The 22778-nt window shown below is 43.2% G+C and overlaps 2 protein-coding genes across 5 annotated transcripts in view; one reads left to right on the top strand and one right to left on the bottom strand.

Annotated features, from left to right (window-relative positions):
* Nucleotides 1-14363, top strand: part of LOC115531061 (CD59 glycoprotein) — a 64463-nt gene extending 50100 nt beyond the window's left edge. The window contains exon 3 of the transcript XR_003973835.1: nucleotides 14254-14363. The gene's annotated coding sequence lies outside the window, so the exon portion shown is untranslated. The remainder of the gene's footprint in view (nucleotides 1-14253) is intronic.
* A 1169-nt stretch (nucleotides 14364-15532) lies between these two features.
* LOC115531028 (FERM domain-containing protein 6) lies at nucleotides 15533-21581 on the bottom strand. 4 transcript variants are annotated; one of them, XM_030340020.1, is made up of 11 exons: nucleotides 21360-21581; nucleotides 21010-21100; nucleotides 20486-20565; nucleotides 20305-20363; nucleotides 19950-20193; nucleotides 19391-19546; nucleotides 19030-19095; nucleotides 18667-18735; nucleotides 18357-18525; nucleotides 18113-18280; nucleotides 15533-17845 (listed from the first exon to the last, which is right to left on the bottom strand). In XM_030340020.1, the coding sequence occupies exons 1-11, from the start codon at nucleotides 21444-21446 to the stop codon at nucleotides 17706-17708; spliced, it is 1329 nt and encodes a 442-aa protein (XP_030195880.1). In that variant the 5' UTR covers nucleotides 21447-21581; the 3' UTR covers nucleotides 15533-17705. The 4 variants fall into 4 exon arrangements, with proteins under 4 accessions (XP_030195880.1, XP_030195881.1, XP_030195883.1 ...); XM_030340021.1 differs by having other exon boundaries at nucleotides 15533-17842; XM_030340023.1 differs by having other exon boundaries at nucleotides 21375-21581.
* Between the last annotated feature and the right edge of the window lie 1197 nt (nucleotides 21582-22778).

Genomic DNA, 22778 nt, shown 5'->3' with positions numbered 1-22778 from the left:
AGTACGACCGTTTGATTGACGTACTTACTGTCCAATGCAACTCGGTGGCAATGGAAATGATTGGCTGGAGTTTTTCGAGCCCTGCCCGTTCCACAGATGATTGACTTGTTTAATTTTCATGTCAGTACTTCTAACTCAGTGGCTGTAAGCGGGTTATGATAAGGATTTCAAGTAATTTTGCAAAAATGGCCAAAAAAGCAAATCACCTATACAACCTTTAAATTTATCTTTTCGTTTTTTTGGACAAAACGGAAAAACGGCTGGTTTTTGGTTTCTGCTTATGTCAATTATTCCCAGAAAACAGAGTAATAAACCTTGCTCTGAATGTTCATCACTGATCTGATTTTCCTTTCTTCTTGGTTTAATTTTCTATTTCCTTGTTCTGATCGGGTCATCTGCAGCAATCCTTAAAGAACGGCATCGTTTGAGGATGTTTGCCAATAAAACATCCTTTCCTTACCAACAGAGTAAACAAGGTACAAAATAATGAAGTGTAAAATGACCCAAATACTACATAGTAATAATGATCAATCGCATACAAATACAAACATCTCATGTGGATGTGTCCAAATTTGAAAAAGGTCAAAACAGGCCCGAACCTATGGACATTACCTTTAACAATTCTGGCCAATCATACCAACATAATTAACGTTAACATTATGAAGACCTGGCATGATTCATAAAGTTATAGATTAAAAGGCTGGGTATTTATGAATTGAACAGCATGTCAGGGCTTGTGATATTGGATGACATTTCTTTAGCCCACAGATATCCCAGTGAGGACTTTCCTCCTCAGCACCTTCAGAGAGCAGAGGAAGGACTCAATTTGAACTTCCGTTGGTTGAACCTGCATTTGTTACTGAGTACAAATGAACACTGCTAATTCTTTCACTTTTTTATTTCAATGATTTCCCTTTTAATTCTTTGGAAATGTGTTTCGTGTCCATGTAAAAAGCGCTGTGAATGGTCTGTGTGTTTGAAGGTTGCGGTAATAATAAACTGGCCTTTCCAAGCCTTACACACCCCATACATAATCGAAATTATTGTTGTGAATGTATGATGTCTTTACATGGAATTATGAAAGAAAATATGGCAATGGAATATTTTATAGTATTGAATGTAATCAATTGTAATCAGTCGATTGTAATCGTTATTGTGAACTTATTGTAATCTAATGTCATATATCTATTGTACCCCATTCTAATCGATGTCTGATGCTTACCAGTTTCATTTCCAGGGTCATTTGCAAAAAACAAAAAGCAGAGAATGAGATGAACACACCACCACAGCATCAGACAGACAGACATCGTATGGTCATTTTCTTTAAATCGAATACTTAAACTTAATTTAACCATAACACGGTCATCAGAATAATTTAGTTTGTATCCCTGTATAATAATAAATATATGCCAATTCGTGGCTCGTATGTACGATAATACAACTTACAATACAGTGAGTGCATACGTTTGACCGTGGGTGGTTCCAATGGGTGTCAAACCCCTAATCCTGGCACTGTTGAAGAGGCTGTAGGTAAGAGCGGTCAATTCTGTGTCATTGGTTGTCAGTAATTAGTGAGTATAGTGCTCTGTATACCATTTAGATTCAAGGCCGCTCCTGGCTCTGGTTCAGAGAATCCATCTTGCCTGGCAGTCACAGCTGAACACTAATTTGCGGATTGGTCCGGAGATGTCGGGCTATCAACGATCATCCTCGATAGGGAATCACAGCCACTGGACCTTTCAGTCCTTAATTTTTCCTCCCGTTCATCCAGAGAGGAGGTCCACACCTGCCCAGTAGGAGGAGGAAGGGGGCGTCACTGGTGGCCTGACCACACCCCCGACACTCATAGACGATGGGGTGGACACTTCTATCCCATTATCCAAATCCAAATTATCTTCTAGACAAGCAAGAGGATCAGTCCAGAGAGAGAAGAAAGATGAAGACTTTAGCGGTTGTTCTGGTGCTTGCGTTGGCCTTCGGCTTTGGTGAGTCGAGGCCTACAGCCCAAACGTCTCCATTTAAATGGCCCACTTAAAGAATACCAACCACTCATATCTAATATATCCTTGATCTGTAGGAGAAGCTCTGAGGTGCAACCGGTGTATCAATAGAGGCTGTTCCAACAGGGTTGAGACGTGCAGCGGACCCAACGACGTCTGCGCAAGTGTGATCTTCCTACCTCCCGCCCGTAAGTACACACGCCCTTCTATCCGACCCGATACATGCTGCTCTTTAGCTGACCGGTCTTCCTCCTCCGGTGAAGTCATGTCTCGCTGTTTGATAACTCATTCTCTTCCCCTGTTTTCTTGTTACTTAAGACATTATGTTTCAAGATGTGGGTGCTTTGCGTGTTTGATTGTCGTGTTTTGTTTGTCATCTTATTAAAGATGGTGGTTGATGGAGTAATAGTTATTGGATTTTTTTCTTCCTATCAGCCATCAATTACTTCAGACGTTGCATGACGGCGTCCGACTGCCACCTGTTGAGTTCTCTGCCCAGCCTTGTGAAGACCAGATGCTGTGGGACAGACCTCTGCAACTAAAGCCCAGAGCTGGGGTCGCAAGTCACCAAGGTTACATCTCTACCAGGGCTATTCCCATTTTGAAATGGGCCATTTCCCTTTCTGTACCATCTGTAGTGAGTCAGCGGATTGACATGCATGACAATAAAGCTGTTATGAATTAGTAAAAATGAATTTACTGCCTCTGAGACTCTTTTTTGTTTGGTTAATAAAACCTTGTTGAATTCCTAGTTTCTTTGCAATGAGTGGTTAATGAAAAGTGACATTTAAATGTAAAGTTGGAGTAGGCCCATTACGTGAAGGCAGGGGTCGGGAACCTTCTCAGACGGAGGGGCCTCCAAATGTATGAACTTGAAATTGTTCTTAGAAGGGCTGACATGCAAGTTTACATAATTATAATTTCAACGTTTTAGGGAAGACATTCATTCATTGCAAATCAGGGATATTGGACATCAGGCAGAGGATCAACATATCAAATAAACAATAAAAGAGATTCTTCGCCACCACAGACAACACAAGCGGCTGGCTACTTCAATGATAATGCGGTGTCTTGGATGTCTCTGTGGATCACGTTTAAGTAATCTTGTTAGTGATGGTTTATACATGTGCAGAGGTGTATATCTGACAAAGTGTGAGTGATAAGTCGTACAATTCACTAAGCTGAGTCACTTTGGTGTATCAACGGCCGTCTTTATTAATGAACTTTTATTCTCAACCACAATGATGTCTTTGTTTGTCGCAGAGGTGGTGGGATTGATACAGCTCTGAAGAACGACGTGTCACCTTATACAGGCCATGATACAATATCTAGAACATGGATAGGCAGGGCGTGAAACTCAGACAACAAAGGAAGTTATTTTATTGTGTTTTATAGGACAAGGTGTAGAGCAGGGGTACTCAAGTAGAAATGATGAGGGGCCACAAAATTTTTTTTCAGTGACTCAAGGGGCCGGTCGGTATACGTGTGACTGAGGCCGATATATACTCTGTTTTAGACGTAACGCGTAAGCACGTAAGATACATAACCCCCCCTTGCGCGGTAAAATATCCCCCCTTACGTGCTTAAGTGCGTCGGCCAAAATTCCTGACTATGCGACTGAAACACACCCTACGCAGCTCGCAAAGATTGTGATTGGCCAGCTAACCACAGCCTTTCAGGAGTCTCACATTTCCGGTTTTACAGCATAATAGCGCCATTTTTAAAAGGCCGTGACAGAAGCGAATGAAGAATTTTGAAGAAGGAGAAGAAGAAAACACAAGAACGAATTATGATAATTATAAATATAAACAAGCCAGCGATTTCCACTTCGACGCCCACAGATTCGTTCGTTGCTCCCCCTACTGTTCTGGCGGAGAATCCCCTTGCAACACGCGCAATCCTTAAGGAACCTTAAAGGAACCGTAAATCAAAACTTGTCTAAAACAAGTCCCTTGTGTAAATTACGTGCTTACGTCTCTGCGTCTAAAACGACCCTAAATCGGCCTTGACTGCTGCTGAGATGGACTGCCTGCCTCGAGTTTGGGAGGGCTGGAGCGGTCTGTGGGCTGGAGTGCTATCTGTTTATCGTTGCAACCCCCAGCCTCGTATTGAGATCGCGGGGCGCGGTTTCAAAATAAGAGCGCCCAACACGATTTTTTTTTTTTCATACTTGAGTATGACTGGTGTAGAGTTTCCCCCTGGGTTTCAGACACCTTCACATCATTCCTTGAACTTTTCATTGCGGTAAAAAAAAAAGAGGTGAAGAAAGGATAGGACGTAATGTTTTTGACTATCCAACCACAACCAAGGAGAGAGGAGGCAAGGAAACGAGAGGAGGAGAATGGAGACAGGGAGGCGTGGAGACCAGGAGGAGGGCAGACAAATAGATTAAACAAGTAGAGGAGAACAGGAGAGTGGAGGGGACAGAAGATGGCATGCAATGTCAATCATATCACCAACAAAACACATCGGAATTCCCAACAAATCAGCAGAAGATTGATATTTCCTGTGTAAATTGGGGTCATTAATAATTCCTTGCGGAATACAGTCTATTTTTGTCTATTATGTATGTCATTGTTAGGGACTACTGCACGAGGCAAATGTTTAATCCTCATGTCTAGGCGACTAGTATACTGCTCATGAGGAAGCAATGGGAATCATAGGGAATATACTGCCCATGAGGAAGCAGTGTGAATCATAGGGAATATACTGCCCATGAGGAAGCAGTGTGAATCATAGGGAATACTGCCCATGAGGTAGCAGCTTGCTCGATTGCAGTATTAGGTTGCTAGGCCATCAATCAGGACATGGAAAGTGTCATGGATGTTTATTTTCCGTAAATTATCTATGATTGTCTTTGTATGCCCAGACTGCGCTGATCTGATTTTCCTTTCTTCTTGGTTTAATTTACTACTTCCTTGTTGTGATCGGGTCACCTGATGCAATCCTTAAACAACGGCGTTGTTTATCAATGTTGTCAATAACACCCCCACTTTTTACCAAGAGAGTAAACCAAAAAAATAACGAGGTGTAAAATGTCTCAAATACTTTAATAGTGATAACGATCAATCTAAACTCCAGGTGGAGTTGATCTCATGTGGATGTGTCCAAATTTGAAAAGGTCAAAACAGGCTTGAACATTACCTTTGAGGATTCAGCCCAATCATACCAACATTATTAACATTAACATCATGACAACCTGACATGATTCATAAAGTTATCGATTAAAAGGCTGGGTATTTATGAATTGAATATCATGTCAGGGCTTGTGATATTGGATGACATTTCTTTAGTCCACAGAAATCCCAGTGAGGACCTTCCTCTTCAGCACCTTCAGAGAGCAGAGGAAGGACTCCATTTGAACTTCAGTTGGTTGAACCTGCATTTGTTACTGGGTACAAAACGAACGCTTCTAATTCTTTCCCTTTTTTATTTAGATTTTATGGTGGATAATCTAGTATGTATTTGAATAATTTAGTTTGTATCCCTGTATAATAATAAATATATGCCAATTCGTGGCTCGTATGTACGATAATACAACTTACAATACAGTGAGTGCATACGTTTGACCGTGAGTGGTTCCAATGGGTGTCAAACCCCTAATCCTGGCACTGTTGAAGAGGCTGTAGGTAAGAGCGGTCAATTCTGTGTCATTGGTTATCAGTAATTAGTGAGTGTAGTGCTCTGTATACCATTTAGATTCAAGGCCGCTCCTGGCTCTGTTTCAGGGAATCCATCTTGCCTGGCAGTCACAGCTGAACACTAATTTGCGGATTGGTCCGGAGATGTCGGGCTATCAACGATCATCCTCGATAGGGAATCACAGCCACTGGACCTTTCAGTCTTTAAGTTTTCCTCCCGTTCATCCAGAGAGGAGGTACACACCTGCCCAGTAGGAGGAGGAAGGGGGCGTCACTGGTGGCCTGACCACACCCCCGACACTCATAGACGATGGGGTGGACACTTCCATCCCATTATCCAAATCCAAATTCTTCTTCTAGACAAGCAAGAGGATCAGTCCAGAGAGAGAACAAAGATGAAGACTTTAGCGGTTGTTCTGGTGCTTGCGTTGGCCTTCGGCTTTGGTGAGTCGAGGCCTACAGTCCCAAATGTCTCCATTTAAATGGCCCACTTAAAGAATACCAACCACTCATATCTAATATACTTGATCTGTAGGAGAAGCTCTGAGGTGCAACCGGTGTCTCGGAAGAGGCTGTTTCAACAGGGTTGAGACGTGCACTGGACCCAACAACATGTGCGCAAGTGTGATCTTCCTACCTCCCGGCCGTAAGTACACACGCCCTTCTATCCGACCCGATACATGCTGCTCTTTAGCTGACCGGTCTTCCTCCTCCGGTGAAGTCATGTCTCGCTGTTTGATAACTCATTCTCTTCCCCTGTGTTCTTGTTACTTATGTTTCAAGATGTGGGTGCTTTGCGTGTTTGATTGTCGTGTTTTGTTTGTCATCTTATTAAAGATGGTGGTTGATGGAGTAATGGTTATTGGATTTTTTTCTTCCTATCAGCCATCAATTACTTCAGACGTTGCATGAGGGCGTCCGACTGCCACCTGTTGAGTTCTCTGCCCAGCTATCTGAGGGTCAGATGCTGTGGGACAGACCTCTGCAACTAAGGCCCAGAGCTGGGGTCGCAAGTCACCAAGGTTACATCTCTACCAGGGCTATTCCCATTTTGAAATGGGCCATTTCCCTTTCTGTACCATCTGTAGTGAGTAAGCGGATTGACATGCATGACAATAAAGCTGTTATGAATTAGTAAAAATGAATTTACTGCCTCTGAGACTCTTTTTTGTTTGGTTAATAAAACCTTGTTGAATTCCTAGTTTCTTTGCAATGAGTGGTTAATGAAAAGTGACATTTACATGTAAAGTTGGAGTAGGCCCATTACGTGAAGGCAGGGGTCGGGAACCTTCTCAGACGGAGGGGCCTCCAAATGTATGAACTTGAAAATGTTCTTAGAAGGGCTGACATGCAAGTTTACATAATTATAATTTCAACGTTTTAGGGAAGACATTCATTCATTGCAAATCAGGGATATTGGACATCAGGCAGAGGATCAACATATCAAATAAACAATAAAATAGATTCTTCGCCACCATAGACAACACAAGCGGCTGGCTACTTCAATGATAATGCGGTATCTTGGATGTCTCTGTGGATCACGTTTAAGTAATCTTGTTAGAGATGTTTTATACATGTGCAGAGGTGTATAGCTGACAAAGTGTGAGTGATAAATCGTACAATTCACTAAGCTGAGTCACTGGTGTATCAACGGCCGTCTTTATTAATGAACTTTTAATCTCAACCACAATGATGTCTTTGTTTGTCGCAGAGGTGGTGGGATTGATACAGCTCTGAAGAACGACGTGTCACCTTATACAGGCCATGATACAATATCTAGAACATGGATAGGCAGGGCGTGAAACTCAGACAACAAAGGGAGTTATTTTATTGTGTTTTATAGGACAAGGTGTAGAGTTTCCCCCTGTGTTTCAGACACCTCCACATCTTTCCTTGACTTTTCATTGCGGTAAAAAAAAAAGAGGTGAAGAAAGGACAGGACGTAATGTTTTTGACTATCCAACCACAACCAAGGAGAGAAGAGGGAGAGGAGGCAAGGAAACGAGAGGAGGAGAGTGGAGACAGGGAGGCGTGGAGACCAGGAGGAGGGCAAACAAGTAGAGGAGAACAGGAGAGAGGAGGGGACAGAAGATGGCATGCAATGTCAATCATATCACCAACAAAAACAAATCGGAATTCCCAACAAATCAGCAGAAGATTGATATTTCCTGTATAAATTGGGGTCATTAATAATTCCTTGCGGAAAACACTCTATTTTTCTCTATTATTTATGGCATTGTTAGGGACTACTGCACGAGGCAAATGTTTAATCCTCATGTGTAGGCCACTAGTATACTGCCCATGAGGAAGCAATGGGAATCATAGGGAATATACTGCGCATGAGGAAGCAGTGTGAATCATAGGGAATATACTGCCCATGAGGTAGCAGCTTGCTCGATTGCAGTATTGGGTTGCTAGGCCATCAATCAGGACATGGAAAGTGTCATGGATGTTTATTTTCCGCGAATTATCTATGATTGTCTTTGTATGCCCAGACTGCGCTGATCTGATTTTCCTTTCTTCTTGGTTTAATTTACTACTTCCTTGTTCTGATCAGGTCACCTGCAGCAATCCTTAAACAACGGCGTTGTTTATCAATGTTGTCAATAACACCCCCACTTTTTACCAAGAGAGTAAACCAAAAAAATAACGAGGTGTAAAATGTCTCAAATACTTTAATAGTGATAACGATCAATCTAAACTCCAGGTGGAGTGGCTCTCATGTGGATGTGTCCAAATTTGAAAGGTCAAAACAGGCCTGAACATTACCTTTGAGCAAGGGCGTAGGAACCGGGGGGGACGGAGGGGACGTGTCCCCTCCAATTTTCGAGACAGGCGCATTTGTCCCCCCCAAAAATTATACCGCAAAATATATATATATTTTTTTTATATTTTACTCGCTTTTATTTTGAAAGCGCAATACAGCGTCTTGTCACCTGCCACATGTATGGCAGCGCGTAGGGTTGGGGGCGGTTGGAAGTTCAGGCTAAGGACTTCAGGCTGGAAACGCCTTCGAATCGCTGCCTAGAAGAATAGTTGCCTGCTTTCCATCGGGGACGTAAGCGCCGCTGTCACCGCTGCTGATCGCTGCCAGCCTGCAACTCTAATCGCGTGATCTCGTGATCTCGCGTGAATACGGCTGTCTCGCAAGACAGCCATAAGCTGCCGCATCCCATCAACGGCTCAGACTGTTTGAGATGCGGGTGTCTGCAGCTAACGCAACAGGTTAGAGCTGTTAAAATGAAAAGACGGCAGTAGAATAGCAGAGAAGTTTTAGTGTCCTCCGCAGGCTCAAAACCTGGCTCCGGTCCACAATGTCTCAAAACAGACTCAACCATGTTGCTGTCTGTCATGTCCATCAGGATAGACTTGACTTACTGACAAGAAGTCAATTTGCAAGCATTTCGTGGCGGCAAATGACAGGAGAAGAAAACATTTTGGCTCTTTTGCCTAGGCCATAGTTTTTCAACCTTTTGTGTGTCACGGCACGTTTGACACTGTTGGATTACACTACAGTGCTATCTAGCTTTTATTTGTATCAGTTCTACACACTAATTTACATTTATCAGTTCATTACATCCATTCTAATGTCGTTTTCGTTTGCCTTCACACACCAATCAGTTAGTGGAAATGTTCGAATAATATCACATAGGCCTACTCGAGATTAAAAACAAGTTACATTTACGTTTACATTTAGGGCATTTAGCAGCCGCTTTTATCCAAAGCTACTTACAATAAGTACATTTGTCATAAGAAGTGCATCAATATATCGCTGTCGGTACAGAAAGGATGTTGATAGAACCGTTGGTGTATATGTTAAAATTATTGATGCTGTTTTTCCCTTTAACCTTAACCTTTGCCTGTGTGTTCATTGAGGCATAAGATAGGCTACAACTAAGAAAAGAAAAGGTATTCAGAAAATACGAATTCAAATTTAGATCAATATTTTTCACATGTTATTTATCAGTCTACAAAACTGTATGATAAGGCCTGCAATTAAATAATTGATTTGATATGTATCAGTTCAATACTGCCATTCAAAATGTGTTTTCCTTTACAAATGTATATTTTTAGAATAATAAAATACATTTGTGAATGTTTTGCAGTGTAGTTCATTTATGACATATTTCTCTTCGAACCATCAATGAATCTGTCAGGTTTCCGATATGTGTCCCCTCCAATGTTAAACACGTTCCTACGCCCCTGCCTTTGAGGATTCAGCCCAATCATACCAACATTATTAACATTAACATCATGACAACCTGGCATGATTCATAAAGTTATCGATTAAAAGGCTGGCTATTTATGAATTGAATATCATGTCAGGGCTTGTGATATTGGATGACATTTCTTTAGTCCACAGAAATCCCAGTGAGGACCTTCCTCTTCAGCACCTTCAGAGAGCAGAGGAAGGACTCCATTTGAACTTCAGTTGGTTGAACCTGCATTTGTTACTGGGTACAAAACGAACGCTTCTAATTCTTTCCCTTTTTTATTTAGATTTTATGGTGGATAATCTAGTATGTATTTGAATAATTTAGTTTGTATCCCTGTATAATAATAAATACATGCCAATTCGTGGCTCGTATGTACGATAATACAACTTACAATACAGTGAGTGCATACGTTTGACCGTGAGTGGTTCCAATGGGTGTCAAACCCCTAATCCTGGCACTGTTGAAGAGGCTGTAGGTAAGAGCGGTCAATTCTGTGTCATTGTTTATCAGTAATTAGTGAGTGTAGTGCTCTGTATACCATTTAGATTCAAGGCCGCTCCTGGCTCTGTTTCAGGGAATCCATCTTGCCTGGCAGTCACAGCTGAACACTAATTTGCGGATTGGTCCGGAGATGTCGGGCTATCAACGGTCATCCTCGATAGGGAATCACAGCCACTGGACCTTTCAGTCTTTAAGTTTTCCTCCCGTTCATCCAGAGAGGAGGTACACACCTGCCCAGTAGGAGGAGGAAGGGGGCGTCACTGGTGGCCTGACCACACCCCCGACACTCATAGACGATGGGGTGGACACTTCCATCCCATTATCCAAATCCAAATTCTTCTTCTAGACAAGCAAGAGGATCAGTCCAGAGAGAGAACAAAGATGAAGACTTTAGCGGTTGTTCTGGTGCTTGCGTTGGCCTTCGGCTTTGGTGAGTCGAGGCCTACAGTCCCAAATGTCTCCATTTAAATGGCCCACTTAAAGAATACCAACCACTCATATCTAATATACTTGATCTGTAGGAGAAGCTCTGAGGTGCAACCGGTGTCTCGGAAGAGGCTGTTTCAACAGGGTTGAGACGTGCACTGGACCCAACAACATGTGCGCAAGTGTGATCTTCCTACCTCCCGGCCGTAAGTACACACGCCCTTCTATCCGACCCGATACATGCTGCTCTTTAGCTGACCGGTCTTCCTCCTCCGGTGAAGTCATGTCTCGCTGTTTGATAACTCATTCTCTTCCCCTGTGTTCTTGTTACTTATGTTTCAAGATGTGGGTGCTTTGCGTGTTTGATTGTCGTGTTTTGTTTGTCATCTTATTAAAGATGGTGGTTGATGGAGTAATAGTTATTGGATTTTTTTCTTCCTATCAGCCATCAATTACTTCAGACGTTGCATGAGGGCGTCCGACTGCCACCTGTTGAGTTCTCTGCCCAGCTATCTGAGGGTCAGATGCTGTGGGACAGACCTCTGCAACTAAGGCCCAGAGCTGGGGTCGCAAGTCACCATGGTTACATCTCTACCAGGGCTATTCCCATTTTGAAATGGGCCATTTCCCTTTCTGTAACATCTGTAGTGAGTAAGCGGATTGACATGCATGACAATAAAGCTGTTATGAATTAGTAAAAATGAATTTACTGCCTCTGAGACTCTTTTTTGTTTGTTTAATAAAACCTTGTTGAATTCCTAGTTTCTTTGCAATGAGTGGTTAATGAAAAGTGACATTTACATGTAAAGTTGGAGTAGGCCCATTGCGTGAAGGCAGGGGTCGGGAACCTTCTCAGACGGAGGGGCCTCCAAATGTATGAACTTGAAAATGTTCTTAGAAGGGCTGACATGCAAGTTTACATAATTATAATTTCAACGTTTTAGGGAAGACATTCATTCATTGCAAATCAGGGATATTGGACATCAGGCAGAGGATCAACATATCAAATAAACAATAAAAGAGATTCTTCGCCACCACAGACAACACAAGCGGCTGGCTACTTCAATGATAATGCGGTGTCTTGGATGTCTCTGTGGATCACGTTTAAGTAATCTTGTTAGAGATGTTTTATACATGTGCAGAGGTGTATAGCTGACAAAGTGTGAGTGATAAATCGTACAATTCACTAAGCTGAGTCACTGGTGTATCAACGGCCGTCTTTATTAATGAACTTTTAATCTCGACCACAATGATGTCTTTGTTTGTCGCAGAGGTGGTGGGATTGATACAGCTCTGAAGAACGACGTGTCACCTTATACAGGCCATGATACAATATCTAGAACATGGATAGGCAGGGCGTGAAACTCAGACAACAAAGGAAGTTATTTTATTGTGTTTTATAGGACAAGGTGTAGAGTTTGCCCTGTGTTTCAGACACCTCCACATTTTTCCTTGACTTTTCATTGCGGTAAAAAAAAAAGAGGTGAAGAAAGGACAGGACGTAATGTTTTTGACTATCCAACCACAACCAAGGAGAGAAGAGGAAGAGGAGGCATGGAAACGAGAGGAGGAGAGTGGAGAAAGGGAGGCGTGGAGACCAGGAGGAGGGCAAACAAGAAGAGAACAGGAGAGAGGAGGGGACAGAAGATGGCATGCAATGTCAATCATATCACCAACAAAAACAAATCGGAATTCCCAACAAATCAGCAGAAGATTGATATTTCCTGTATAAATTGGGGTCATTAATAATTCCTTGCGGAAAACAGTCTATTTTTCTCTATTATGTATGTCATTGTTAGGGACTACTGCACGAGGCAAATGTTTAATCCTCATGTCTAGGCGACTAGTATACTGCTCATGAGGAAGCAATGGGAATCATAGGGAATATACTGCCCATGAGGAAGCAGTGTGAATCATAGGGAATACTGCCCATGAGGTAGCAGTGTGAATCATAGGGAATATACTGCCCATGAGGAAGCAGTGTGAATCATAGGGAATACTGCCCATGAGGTAGCAGTGTGAATCATAGGGAATATACTGCCCATGAGGTAGCAGCTTGCTCGATTGCAGTATTGGGTTGCTAGGCCATCAATCAGGACATGGAAAGTGTCATGGATGTTTATTTTCCGCGAATTATCTATGATTGTCTTTGTATGCCCAGACTGCGCTGATCTGATTTTCCTTTCTTCTTGGTTTAATTTACTACTTCCTTGTTCTGATCAGGTCACCTGCAGCAATCCTTAAACAACGGCGTTGTTTATCAATGTTGTCAATAACACCCCCACTTTTTACCAAGAGAGTAAACCAAAAAAATAACGAGGTGTAAAATGTCTCAAATACTTTAATAGTGATAACGATCAATCTAAACTCCAGGTGGAGTGGATCTCATGTGGATGTGTCCAAATTTGAAAAGGTCAAAACAGGCCTGAACATTACCTTTGAGGATTCAGCCCAATCATACCAACATTATTAACATTAACATCATGACAACCTGGCATGATTCATAAAGTTATCGATTAAAAGGCTGGGTATTTATGAATTGAATATCATGTCAGGGCTTGTGATATTGGATAACATTTCTTTAGTCCACAGAAATCCCAGTGAGGACCTTCCTCTTCAGCACCTTCAGAGAGCAGAGGAAGGACTCCATTTGAACTTCAGTTGGTTGAACCTGCATTTGTTACTGGGTACAAAACGAACGCTTCTAATTCTTTCCCTTTTTTATTTAGATTTTATGGTGGATAATCTAGTATGTATTTGAATAATTTAGTTTGTATCCCTGTATAATAATAAATATATGCCAATTCGTGGCTCGTATGTACGATAATACAACTTACAATACAGTGAGTGCATACGTTTGACCGTGAGTGGTTCCAATGGGTGTCAAACCCCTAATCCTGGCACTGTTGAAGAGGCTGTAGGTAAGAGCGGTCAATTCTGTGTCATTGGTTATCAGTAATTAGTGAGTGTAGTGCTCTGTATACCATTTAGATTCAAGGCCGCTCCTGGCTCTGTTTCAGGGAATCCATCTTGCCTGGCAGTCACAGCTGAACACTAATTTGCGGATTGGTCCGGAGATGTCGGGCTATCAACGATCATCCTCGATAGGGAATCACAGCCACTGGACCTTTCAGTCTTTAAGTTTTCCTCCCGTTCATCCAGAGAGGAGGTACACACCTGCCCAGTAGGAGGAGGAAGGGGGCGTCACTGGTGGCCTGACCACACCCCCGACACTCATAGACGATGGGGTGGACACTTCCATCCCATTATCCAAATCCAAATTCTTCTTCTAGACAAGCAAGAGGATCAGTCCAGAGAGAGAACAAAGATGAAGACTTTAGCGGTTGTTCTGGTGCTTGCGTTGGCCTTCGGCTTTGGTGAGTCGAGGCCTACAGTCCCAAATGTCTCCATTTAAATGGCCCACTTAAAGAATACCAACCACTCATATCTAATATACTTGATCTGTAGGAGAAGCTCTGAGGTGCAACCGGTGTCTCAGAAGAGGCTGTTTCAACAGGGTTGAGACGTGCACTGGACCCAACAACATGTGCGCAAGTGTGATCTTCCTACCTCCCGGCCGTAAGTACACACGCCCTTCTATCCGACCCGATACATGCTGCTCTTTAGCTGACCGGTCTTCCTCCTCCGGTGAAGTCATGTCTCGCTGTTTGATAACTCATTCTCTTCCCCTGTGTTCTTGTTACTTATGTTTCAAGATGTGGGTGCTTTGCGTGTTTGATTGTCGTGTTTTGTTTGTCATCTTATTAAAGATGGTGGTTGATGGAGTAATTGTTATTGGATTTTTTTCTTCCTATCAGCCATCAATTACTTCAGACGTTGCATGAGGGCGTCCGACTGCCACCTGTTGAGTTCTCTGCCCAGCTATCTGAGGGTCAGATGCTGTGGGACAGACCTCTGCAACTAAGGCCCAGAGCTGGGGTCGCAAGTCACCATGGTTACATCTCTACCAGGGCTATTCCCATTTTGAAATGGGCCATTTCCCTTTCTGTACCATCTGTAGTGAGTAAGCGGATTGACATGCATGACAATAAAGCTGTTATGAATTAGTAAAAATGAATTTACTGCCTCTGAGACTCTTTTTTGTTTGGTTAATAAAACCTTGTTGAATTCCTAGTTTCTTTGCAATGAGTGGTTAATGAAAAGTGACATTTACATGTAAAGTTGGAGTAGGCCCATTGCGTGAAGGCAGGGGTCGGGAACCTTCTCAGACGGAGGGGCCTCCAAATGTATGAACTTGAAAATGTTCTTAGAAGGGCTGACATGCAAGTTTACATAATTATAATGTCAACGTTTTAGGGAAGACATTCATTCATTGCAAATCAGGGATATTGGACATCAGGCAGAGGATCAACATATCAAATAAACAATAAAAGAGATTCTTCGCCACCACAGACAACACAAGCGGCTGGCTACTTCAATGATAATGCGGTGTCTTGGATGTCTCTGTGGATCACGTTTAAGTAATCTTGTTAGAGATGTTTTATACATGTGCAGAGGTGTATAGCTGACAAAGTGTGAGTGATAAATCGTACAATTCACTAAGCTCAGTCACTTTGGTGTATCAACGGCCGTCTTTATTAATGAACTTTTAATCTCAACCACAATGATGTCTTTGTTTGTCGCAGAGGTGGTGGGATTGATACAGCTCTGAATAACGACGTGTCACCTTATACAGGCCATGATACAATATCTAGAACATGGATAGGCAGGGCGTGAAACTCAGACAACAAAGGAAGTTATTTTATTGTGTTTTATAGGACAAGGTGTAGAGTTTGCCCTGTGTTTCAGACACCTCCACATTTTTCCTTGACTTTTCATTGCGGTAAAAAAAAAAAGAGGTGAAGAAAGGACAGGACGTAATGTTTTTGACTATCCAACCACAACCAAGGAGAGAAGAGGGAGAGGAGGCAAGGAAACGAGAGGAGGAGAGTGGAGACAGGGAGGCGTGGAGACCAGGAGGAGGGCAAACAAGTAGAGGAGAACAGGAGAGTGGAGGGGACAGAAGATGGCATGCAATGTCAATCATATCACCAACAAAAACAAATCGGAATTCCCAACAAATCAGCAGAAGATTGATATTTCCTGTATAAATTGGGGTCATTAATAATTCCTTGCGGAATACAGTCTATTTTTGTCTATTATGTATGTCATTGTTAGGGACTACTGCACAAGGCAAATGTTTAATCCTCATGTCTAGGCGACTAGTATACTGCTCATGAGGAAGCAATGGGAATCATAGGGAATATACTGCCCATGAGGAAGCAGTGTGAATCATAGGGAATACTGCCCATGAGGTAGCAGCTTGCTCGATTGCAGTATTGGGTTGCTAGGCCATCAATCAGGACATGGAAAGTGTCATGGATGTTTATTTTCCGTAAATTATCTATGATTGTCTTTGTATGCCCAGACTGCGCTGATCTGTGCTGATCACCTGCAGCAATCCTTAAAAAACAGCGTTGTTTATCAATGTTGTCAATAACACCCCCACTCTTTACCAAGAGAGTAAACAAAAAAAATAACGAGGTGTAAAATGTCTCAAATACTTTAATAGTAATAATGATCAATCTAAACTCCTGGTGGAGTTGATCTCATGTGGATGTGTCCAAATTTGAAAAGGTCAAAACAGGCCTGAACATTACCTTTGAGAATTCAGGCCAATAATACCAACATTATTAACATTAACATCATGACAACCTGGCATGATTCATAAAGTTAGAGATTAAAAGGCTGGGTATTTATGAATTGAATATCATGTCAGGGCTTGTGATATTGGATGACATTTCTTTAGTCCACAGAAATCCCAGTGAGGACCTTCCTCTTCAGCACCTTCAGAGAGCAGAGGAAGGACTCCATTTGAACTTCAGTTAGTAGAACCTGCATTTGTTACTGGGTACAAAACGAACGCTTCTAATTCTTTCCCTTTTTTATTTAGATTTCCCTTTTAATTCTTTAGAAATTTGATTCCTGTCCATGTAAAGCGCTGTGAATGGTCTGTGTGTTTGAAGGTTGCGGTAAGATGAAACTGGCCTTTCCACGCCATGCACACCCCATACATAAACAACATCATAGTGGTTTATGTATGATGTCTTTAAATGGAATTATAAAAGAAAACCTATGGCAAAGGAATCTATGGTACAGTTTTGAATGTAATCTATTGCAATAGTTATTTAAACTTATTTTAATCTAATGTTATGCATCTATTGTACCCCAATATTTCATTTCCAGGGTCATTTCTGAAAAACAAACGGCAGAGAATGAGATGAACACACCACCACAGCATCAGACAGACCGACATCATAGTGTCATTTTCTTATCTAATACTTAAACTTAATTTAAAAATAACACGGTCATCAGAATAATTTAGTTTGTATCCCTGTATAATAATAAATATATGCCAATTTGAGTGCATACGTTTGAACGTGGTTAGTCCCAATATGGTGTCAAACCTAGCCTGGCTATTTCCAGACCAAGCTCAATCGTAGATTGCACTTTGGTCTGGGGAATCTGCCGTCATTTTCTTCAGCCCTGTCGTCATTGTGTTAAACCAGCCAATAGTACGCCAAGGGGAAAAGCCAACTTGGTGATTGGCTCCCGAAAAAACGTATTGGAAGCAGAAAGAAATGTATTGCTCTTCTTCAAACCCTTGTGCAGGGAGAACTCAAATCGCCGGCAGAATGGGCGGGGCCAGTCTATGTCAAACCCCTAATCCTGGCACTGTTAAAGAGGTTCTAGGTAAGATGTAAGAGCGGTCAATTCTAAAGTACGGTGCTCTGTGTCATATCTGGATAAGCCAATTTAGATGTATCACAGGTGATAACTAATCAGTGACCCCTGGAATTTTTAATTTTTAATCCAGTTCGACAAAGAGAGGAGGCACACAGCTACCCAGTAGGAGGAGGTCACTGGTGGCCTGACCACACCCACGACACACAAAGACCATCTGCAAGCCACGGGACCTGGGTTGGGTCATCCACCAGGAGTTCTCGATCACCATCCACCAGAATCTCTGGTGGGTCATCCACTGACATCTCCACCTCTGCTGAGTCGACCAAACAAACACACAGAGACAGACAAAGGATGCTCAGATGGGAAATAACAGAGCTCCAAACCATGAGTGTTAGTGCGTTCCAGATGATTCTTCCTTATAGGCCATGTCGATAAAGCTCCGGGCCATAACTTTACCCCAATATTGTAGTTTCACTGTTTTAGTACATTTGATTTTTGATTTATTTCATTTTCATGAACTTCCAATACAATGTCCAAGTACTTCCCATTGGTCGACAGCCAACATCCCAGCCCGACTTACCAATCACAGGAGGTCTTCCAGCCCTGTCTCTGGGCGACGGCTTGGGGGTTGTGTGGTCGCTGTTGTATACAGAGTTGTATGTGGTGAGGCTGCTGCTGCTAGCGCAACGTAGCCTCTCTCCTAGCCAGGCTAGGTCACAGATGGACGCCTCCCGGTACAGCTGACCAACTATGGAAAGACAGACTTTAGTTATGACCAGTCCCCTGCAGTACCGCCAAATGACCACACGAAGCGCCTGACGGACCGCGAGCTCCGGTGTCGGGCCGCTGGGTCCCCCGGTTGTCGAGCTGGAAGCGGTGGGTCTGCTGCAGGTGTCGCAGGAGGAGCCTGGAGTGGCAGGGGGAGGCGGTGTAGTACACCATCAGTGAGACCACCCCAAGCCGCCCCCCGGTCTGCACCTCAAACCTCTTACCCTGTAGGGACGGAGAGGGGGAGAGATTGACAAAGAAATATTATTTTTAAAAAACGTAAAAAATAAAAGAAAGTAAAATACAGACGTATAGACAGACAGACAGACAGATGGACAGACAGTAAGAAGAGCTACTGGGACCTACTCTGAAGGTGAGGCTGTGGATCTCCTTCCAGGTACAGTCATACAGGAGGTGCAGTTTTCCCTCCACCTCCTGGAACGAGAGCAAAGCAACGTGAAACAACCGGCTGCTGTCAGTAATATTCATAGTTAGTTGTCTAACGCTACCCCAACATACAATTATTGAACATTGACCATTCATTTATTATTTACCTGAATGAATACCCGAATGAAACTATTGTCAGTAAAATGGCATCCCATAACGATAAATCCTGCCACGTCATCACATAATGGCAAGAAGTGTTTTTTTCTGTCTTTTTTTTAAAGCCACATCCCTAGATGATCTTACGATTGGTTAATGATTAGGTTGTTGATGAGCGGAACCAACCTGATGAACACATAAGCCCTTCAAGGTCACAGCGAGGTGCACGCACCCTCTCACATCCCTTTTGTCCTGAGAGAGAGAGAGAGAGAGAGAGAGAGAGAGAGAGAGAGAGAGAGAGAGAGAGAGAGAGAGAGAGAGAGAGAGAGAGAGAGAGAGAGAGAGAGAGAGAGAGAGAGAGAGAGAGAGAAAAAAATCCGGTATCTGATACACACATCAGTACTTTCAGCTACCGAGGAGATGTTTTTGCATTGTTTGTGTGAGAGTGAGAGTGTGAGTATATATGAGAATGAGAATGAGAGATGCGTGCGGTGTGAGAAAGAGACACACACAGTAGAAGTGTGTGAGGTGTGGCGGACCCTCAGACCTGTCTCAGGGTGTAGACAGTGACGGGGACGTCCTGCAGGGCGCTGGCGTCCTCTATGAAGCGCCGGATGGCCCGGGGGCGGACCAGCCCTCGGAGCGTGGTGTGCAGGGCGCCGGCGTGCCGCAGGAGGAAGTCACGGCCGCGATGCCTGATCAGCTGGAGCCACACAAAACCAAAACAACCCTCAGCTGGGTCTCCACCACGCTTATTGCTTGGAGGAAATGTACTCCTGAGAGGCTCTTAGTTATTGCTAATTGTTTCAACCATTAAATATTGTCATAACGTAATAAATGTGTTCAGAATATAAGTACGTGGTCAAATACATGTATTTAAATAAATATATTCATGATGGTCTTCTGATGTCAGCCAATAGCAACAATTAAAAAATGTAACTGACCTACATTTGTTTTTGATGACTTCATACACAGACAACGGACATGCAGCCTTTTAATGTTTGGGCTCGTTTTTCTTTTACATAAAGACAGATGCCTGGGTGTGAAAATATATATATTTTTAACTATAGGCCTTAATAAAAGTTAAACAGAAAGAGACACTTAACCCAAGATGGAAAATAATCTTCAGGAAGAAAATAATTCTGGTTTTGTTTCTTCTCCGAAACGATTGTGTTCTCTTTTCCATTTTGCTCATCCCCGTCTCCCAGAATCTGCTCCTCAGCGTCCCCCATCTCGGCTTGTAGCGCCGCAGCCGCCAGCTGGAGGAACAGCAACTCCTGCTGGTCGCATAGAGAATCTAACATCTTCCGTCTCAGATCGCTGTAATACAGCTCTTGTGATGTACTGTCCCTAAAAAAAACAAAAAACCTCACATAAGTGATAAATCTCATGATTTAATGCTATAACACGATTTTTTTCAATGTTAGCGGTTATTTAATATCCATGTTAAGCCCAACTTACTTGATTAGTTCGACACTCTCCACATAGTGCTGCACCCTTAGAAATAGAAGAAATGTGCCCTGAAACGATTCGATCAGAAATGGACGAATTTAGATCGATTTTTGATATTTGATTATATTATAGTAGATTGGATAATTTCTTCATTCCCAAAGGGACGTTCAGAGAAGATGTGTTGACTCACCTTCGTTGAAGTTCTCCTCCATTCTTTTCCAAAGTACGTTCCCAGATTCTGGTCCAAATCCACAAACAGATACTCATGTTCTGGTTAAAGAACAAAGATAAAGGGAAATGTAGATAAGGAATGAGTCTGTCCTCGACACCTGTGGAAGGCATGCATAAAACTATCTCCCGTCGATATGGCCTGCATGTAAGCTTTTCATGATTTATTTTCATAACAACAAAACTATTCCTGGTGAATATCGATTTAAACGATAAAAAATAGATATCGAATATAATATATAAATAATTTCAAACAAAGAAACAAAGAATTGCCTAAATAATACACATTCGAATGTAGATGAGGTGAGGCCCTCTCCTTATCCTGCCTCTGTTTATTCTATGACGTCATCGCATTACATCGTTAACTCCCGTCAGCATTCCACGGGAAATGTATTAAAAACAAACTCTTCTTCCTCCCACACAGAGCAACACCTTCACACTAGAAAGTATGGTCGGACCGGCGGTACCAGAGTTTGAATCTCTCACCTAGGAAAATGGCGAGACCAAAGATTTGGAGCGACCTCACGCCACACATCAAGGTCACATGATCCAACACCTGTCTACCTATGGAGCTCACCTGGTGAAGACACAAACATTATGGTAATATATGACCTCTGCACTCTATCCCTGTGTGTGTGTTTGTGTGAATTGAAAGAAAGAAAAGAGAAAGGAAAAGTAGCAACAACAAAAACACACAAAACCCTGATTAATATATCTATATAAATATATACATATATATTATAGATTTAAGTCGAGAGAGGGACCCAGTGAGAGAGAGAGAATGTGGTTAGTGTTTGAATAGTTGCAAAGAGACCCTGTATTGAAAGCGTACTAACCCTGATAGGACTCACCCTGACGATGCAGTCCAGACGCTGTTTATTGGACAGAACCACACACACCCGTCTCACCTGCCTCTTCCTCATCCTCGACAGCCAACCTTAAAGAACTATCCTAGCAAGCCTCGCTCTGACAGCAAATTCTTCCTCAGAATCTCGGCTGGGTGTCCCCACTCCTCCTCCTCCTCCTCTGACCGGAGGTCAGAGAAACAAGCACGCCTCCCACGCCCTCCTCCAAGGATCACGGACCATTAAGACACTCCTCCCACTCCCGGCAGTGACCAAAACAAGCGCACCTCCTCCTTTCTTCCTCCTCCTCCCAGAAGACTACCCCCTTTTCTTCCTCCTCTTCCTCCCATAAGACTACCCCCTCTTCTCCTCCTCCTCCTCCCATGAGACTACCCCCTCTTCTCCTCCTCCTCCTCCTCCCATAAGACTACCCCCTCTTCTCCTCCTCCTCCTCCTCCTCCCATGAGACTACCCCCTCTTCTCCTCCTCCTCCTCCTCCTCCCATGAGACTACACCCTCTTCTCCTCCTCCTCCTCCTCCCATGAGACTACACCCTCTTCTCCTCCTCCTCCTCCCATAAGACTACCCCCTCATCTCCTCCTCCTCCTCCTCCTCCTCCCATGAGACTACACCCTCTTCTTCTTCTTCTCCTCCGCCTCCTCCTCCCAGAAGACTACCCCCTTTTCTTCCTCCTCTTCCTCCTCCTCCCATAAGACTACCCCCTCTTCTCCTCCTCCTCCTCCCATGAGACTACACCCTCTTCTTCTTCTCATCCTCCTCCTCCTCCCATGAGACTACACCCTCTTCTTCTTCTCCTCCTCCTCCTCCTCCTCCCATGAGACTACACCCTCTTCTCCTCCTCCTCCCATTAGTCTACACCCTCTTCTCATCCTCCTCCCATTAGTCTACACCCTCTTCTCCTCCTCCTCCCATTAGACTACACCCTCTTCTCCTCCTCCTCCTCATGTGCAGGTCCTCACTGATCTGATGTGCTACATTTAAAAGTAACAGGATGATCTCAACCAAACGGTCAAAGAGCAACTGATATCAACAGAGAAAGCTCAACAAGCTGAGCTCAAAGAGCTGGAGCAGGAAATAGAAGATCTGAGCAATAGAAGCTCAGAGGTGGAGCTGCTCTCACACTCTGAAATCAACCTCAATTTCCTCGAAACCTTCAGATCCCTGATGAATCCTCCACCCACCAGGGACTGGACGATGGTGGAGGTCCGTCCTCCGTCATTCGTAGGGACCTTGAGGTGATCCCTGGATCAGCTGGAGGAGACACTGAACATGGAGGTGAAGAAGCTACGTGGTGATGAACTGAAGTGGGACCAGCAGTATGAAGTAAATGTGACTCTGGATCCTGATACAATTAATCCCCAGCTCATCCTGTCTGAGGATGGGAAACAA

Source organism: Gadus morhua, chromosome 18, assembly GCF_902167405.1.
Source record: "Gadus morhua chromosome 18, gadMor3.0, whole genome shotgun sequence".
Classification (NCBI taxonomy): Eukaryota; Metazoa; Chordata; class Actinopteri; order Gadiformes; family Gadidae; genus Gadus; species Gadus morhua.
The sequence above is the reverse complement of the archived record's forward strand: the minus strand, read 5'-3'. Positions and strand labels throughout refer to the sequence as shown.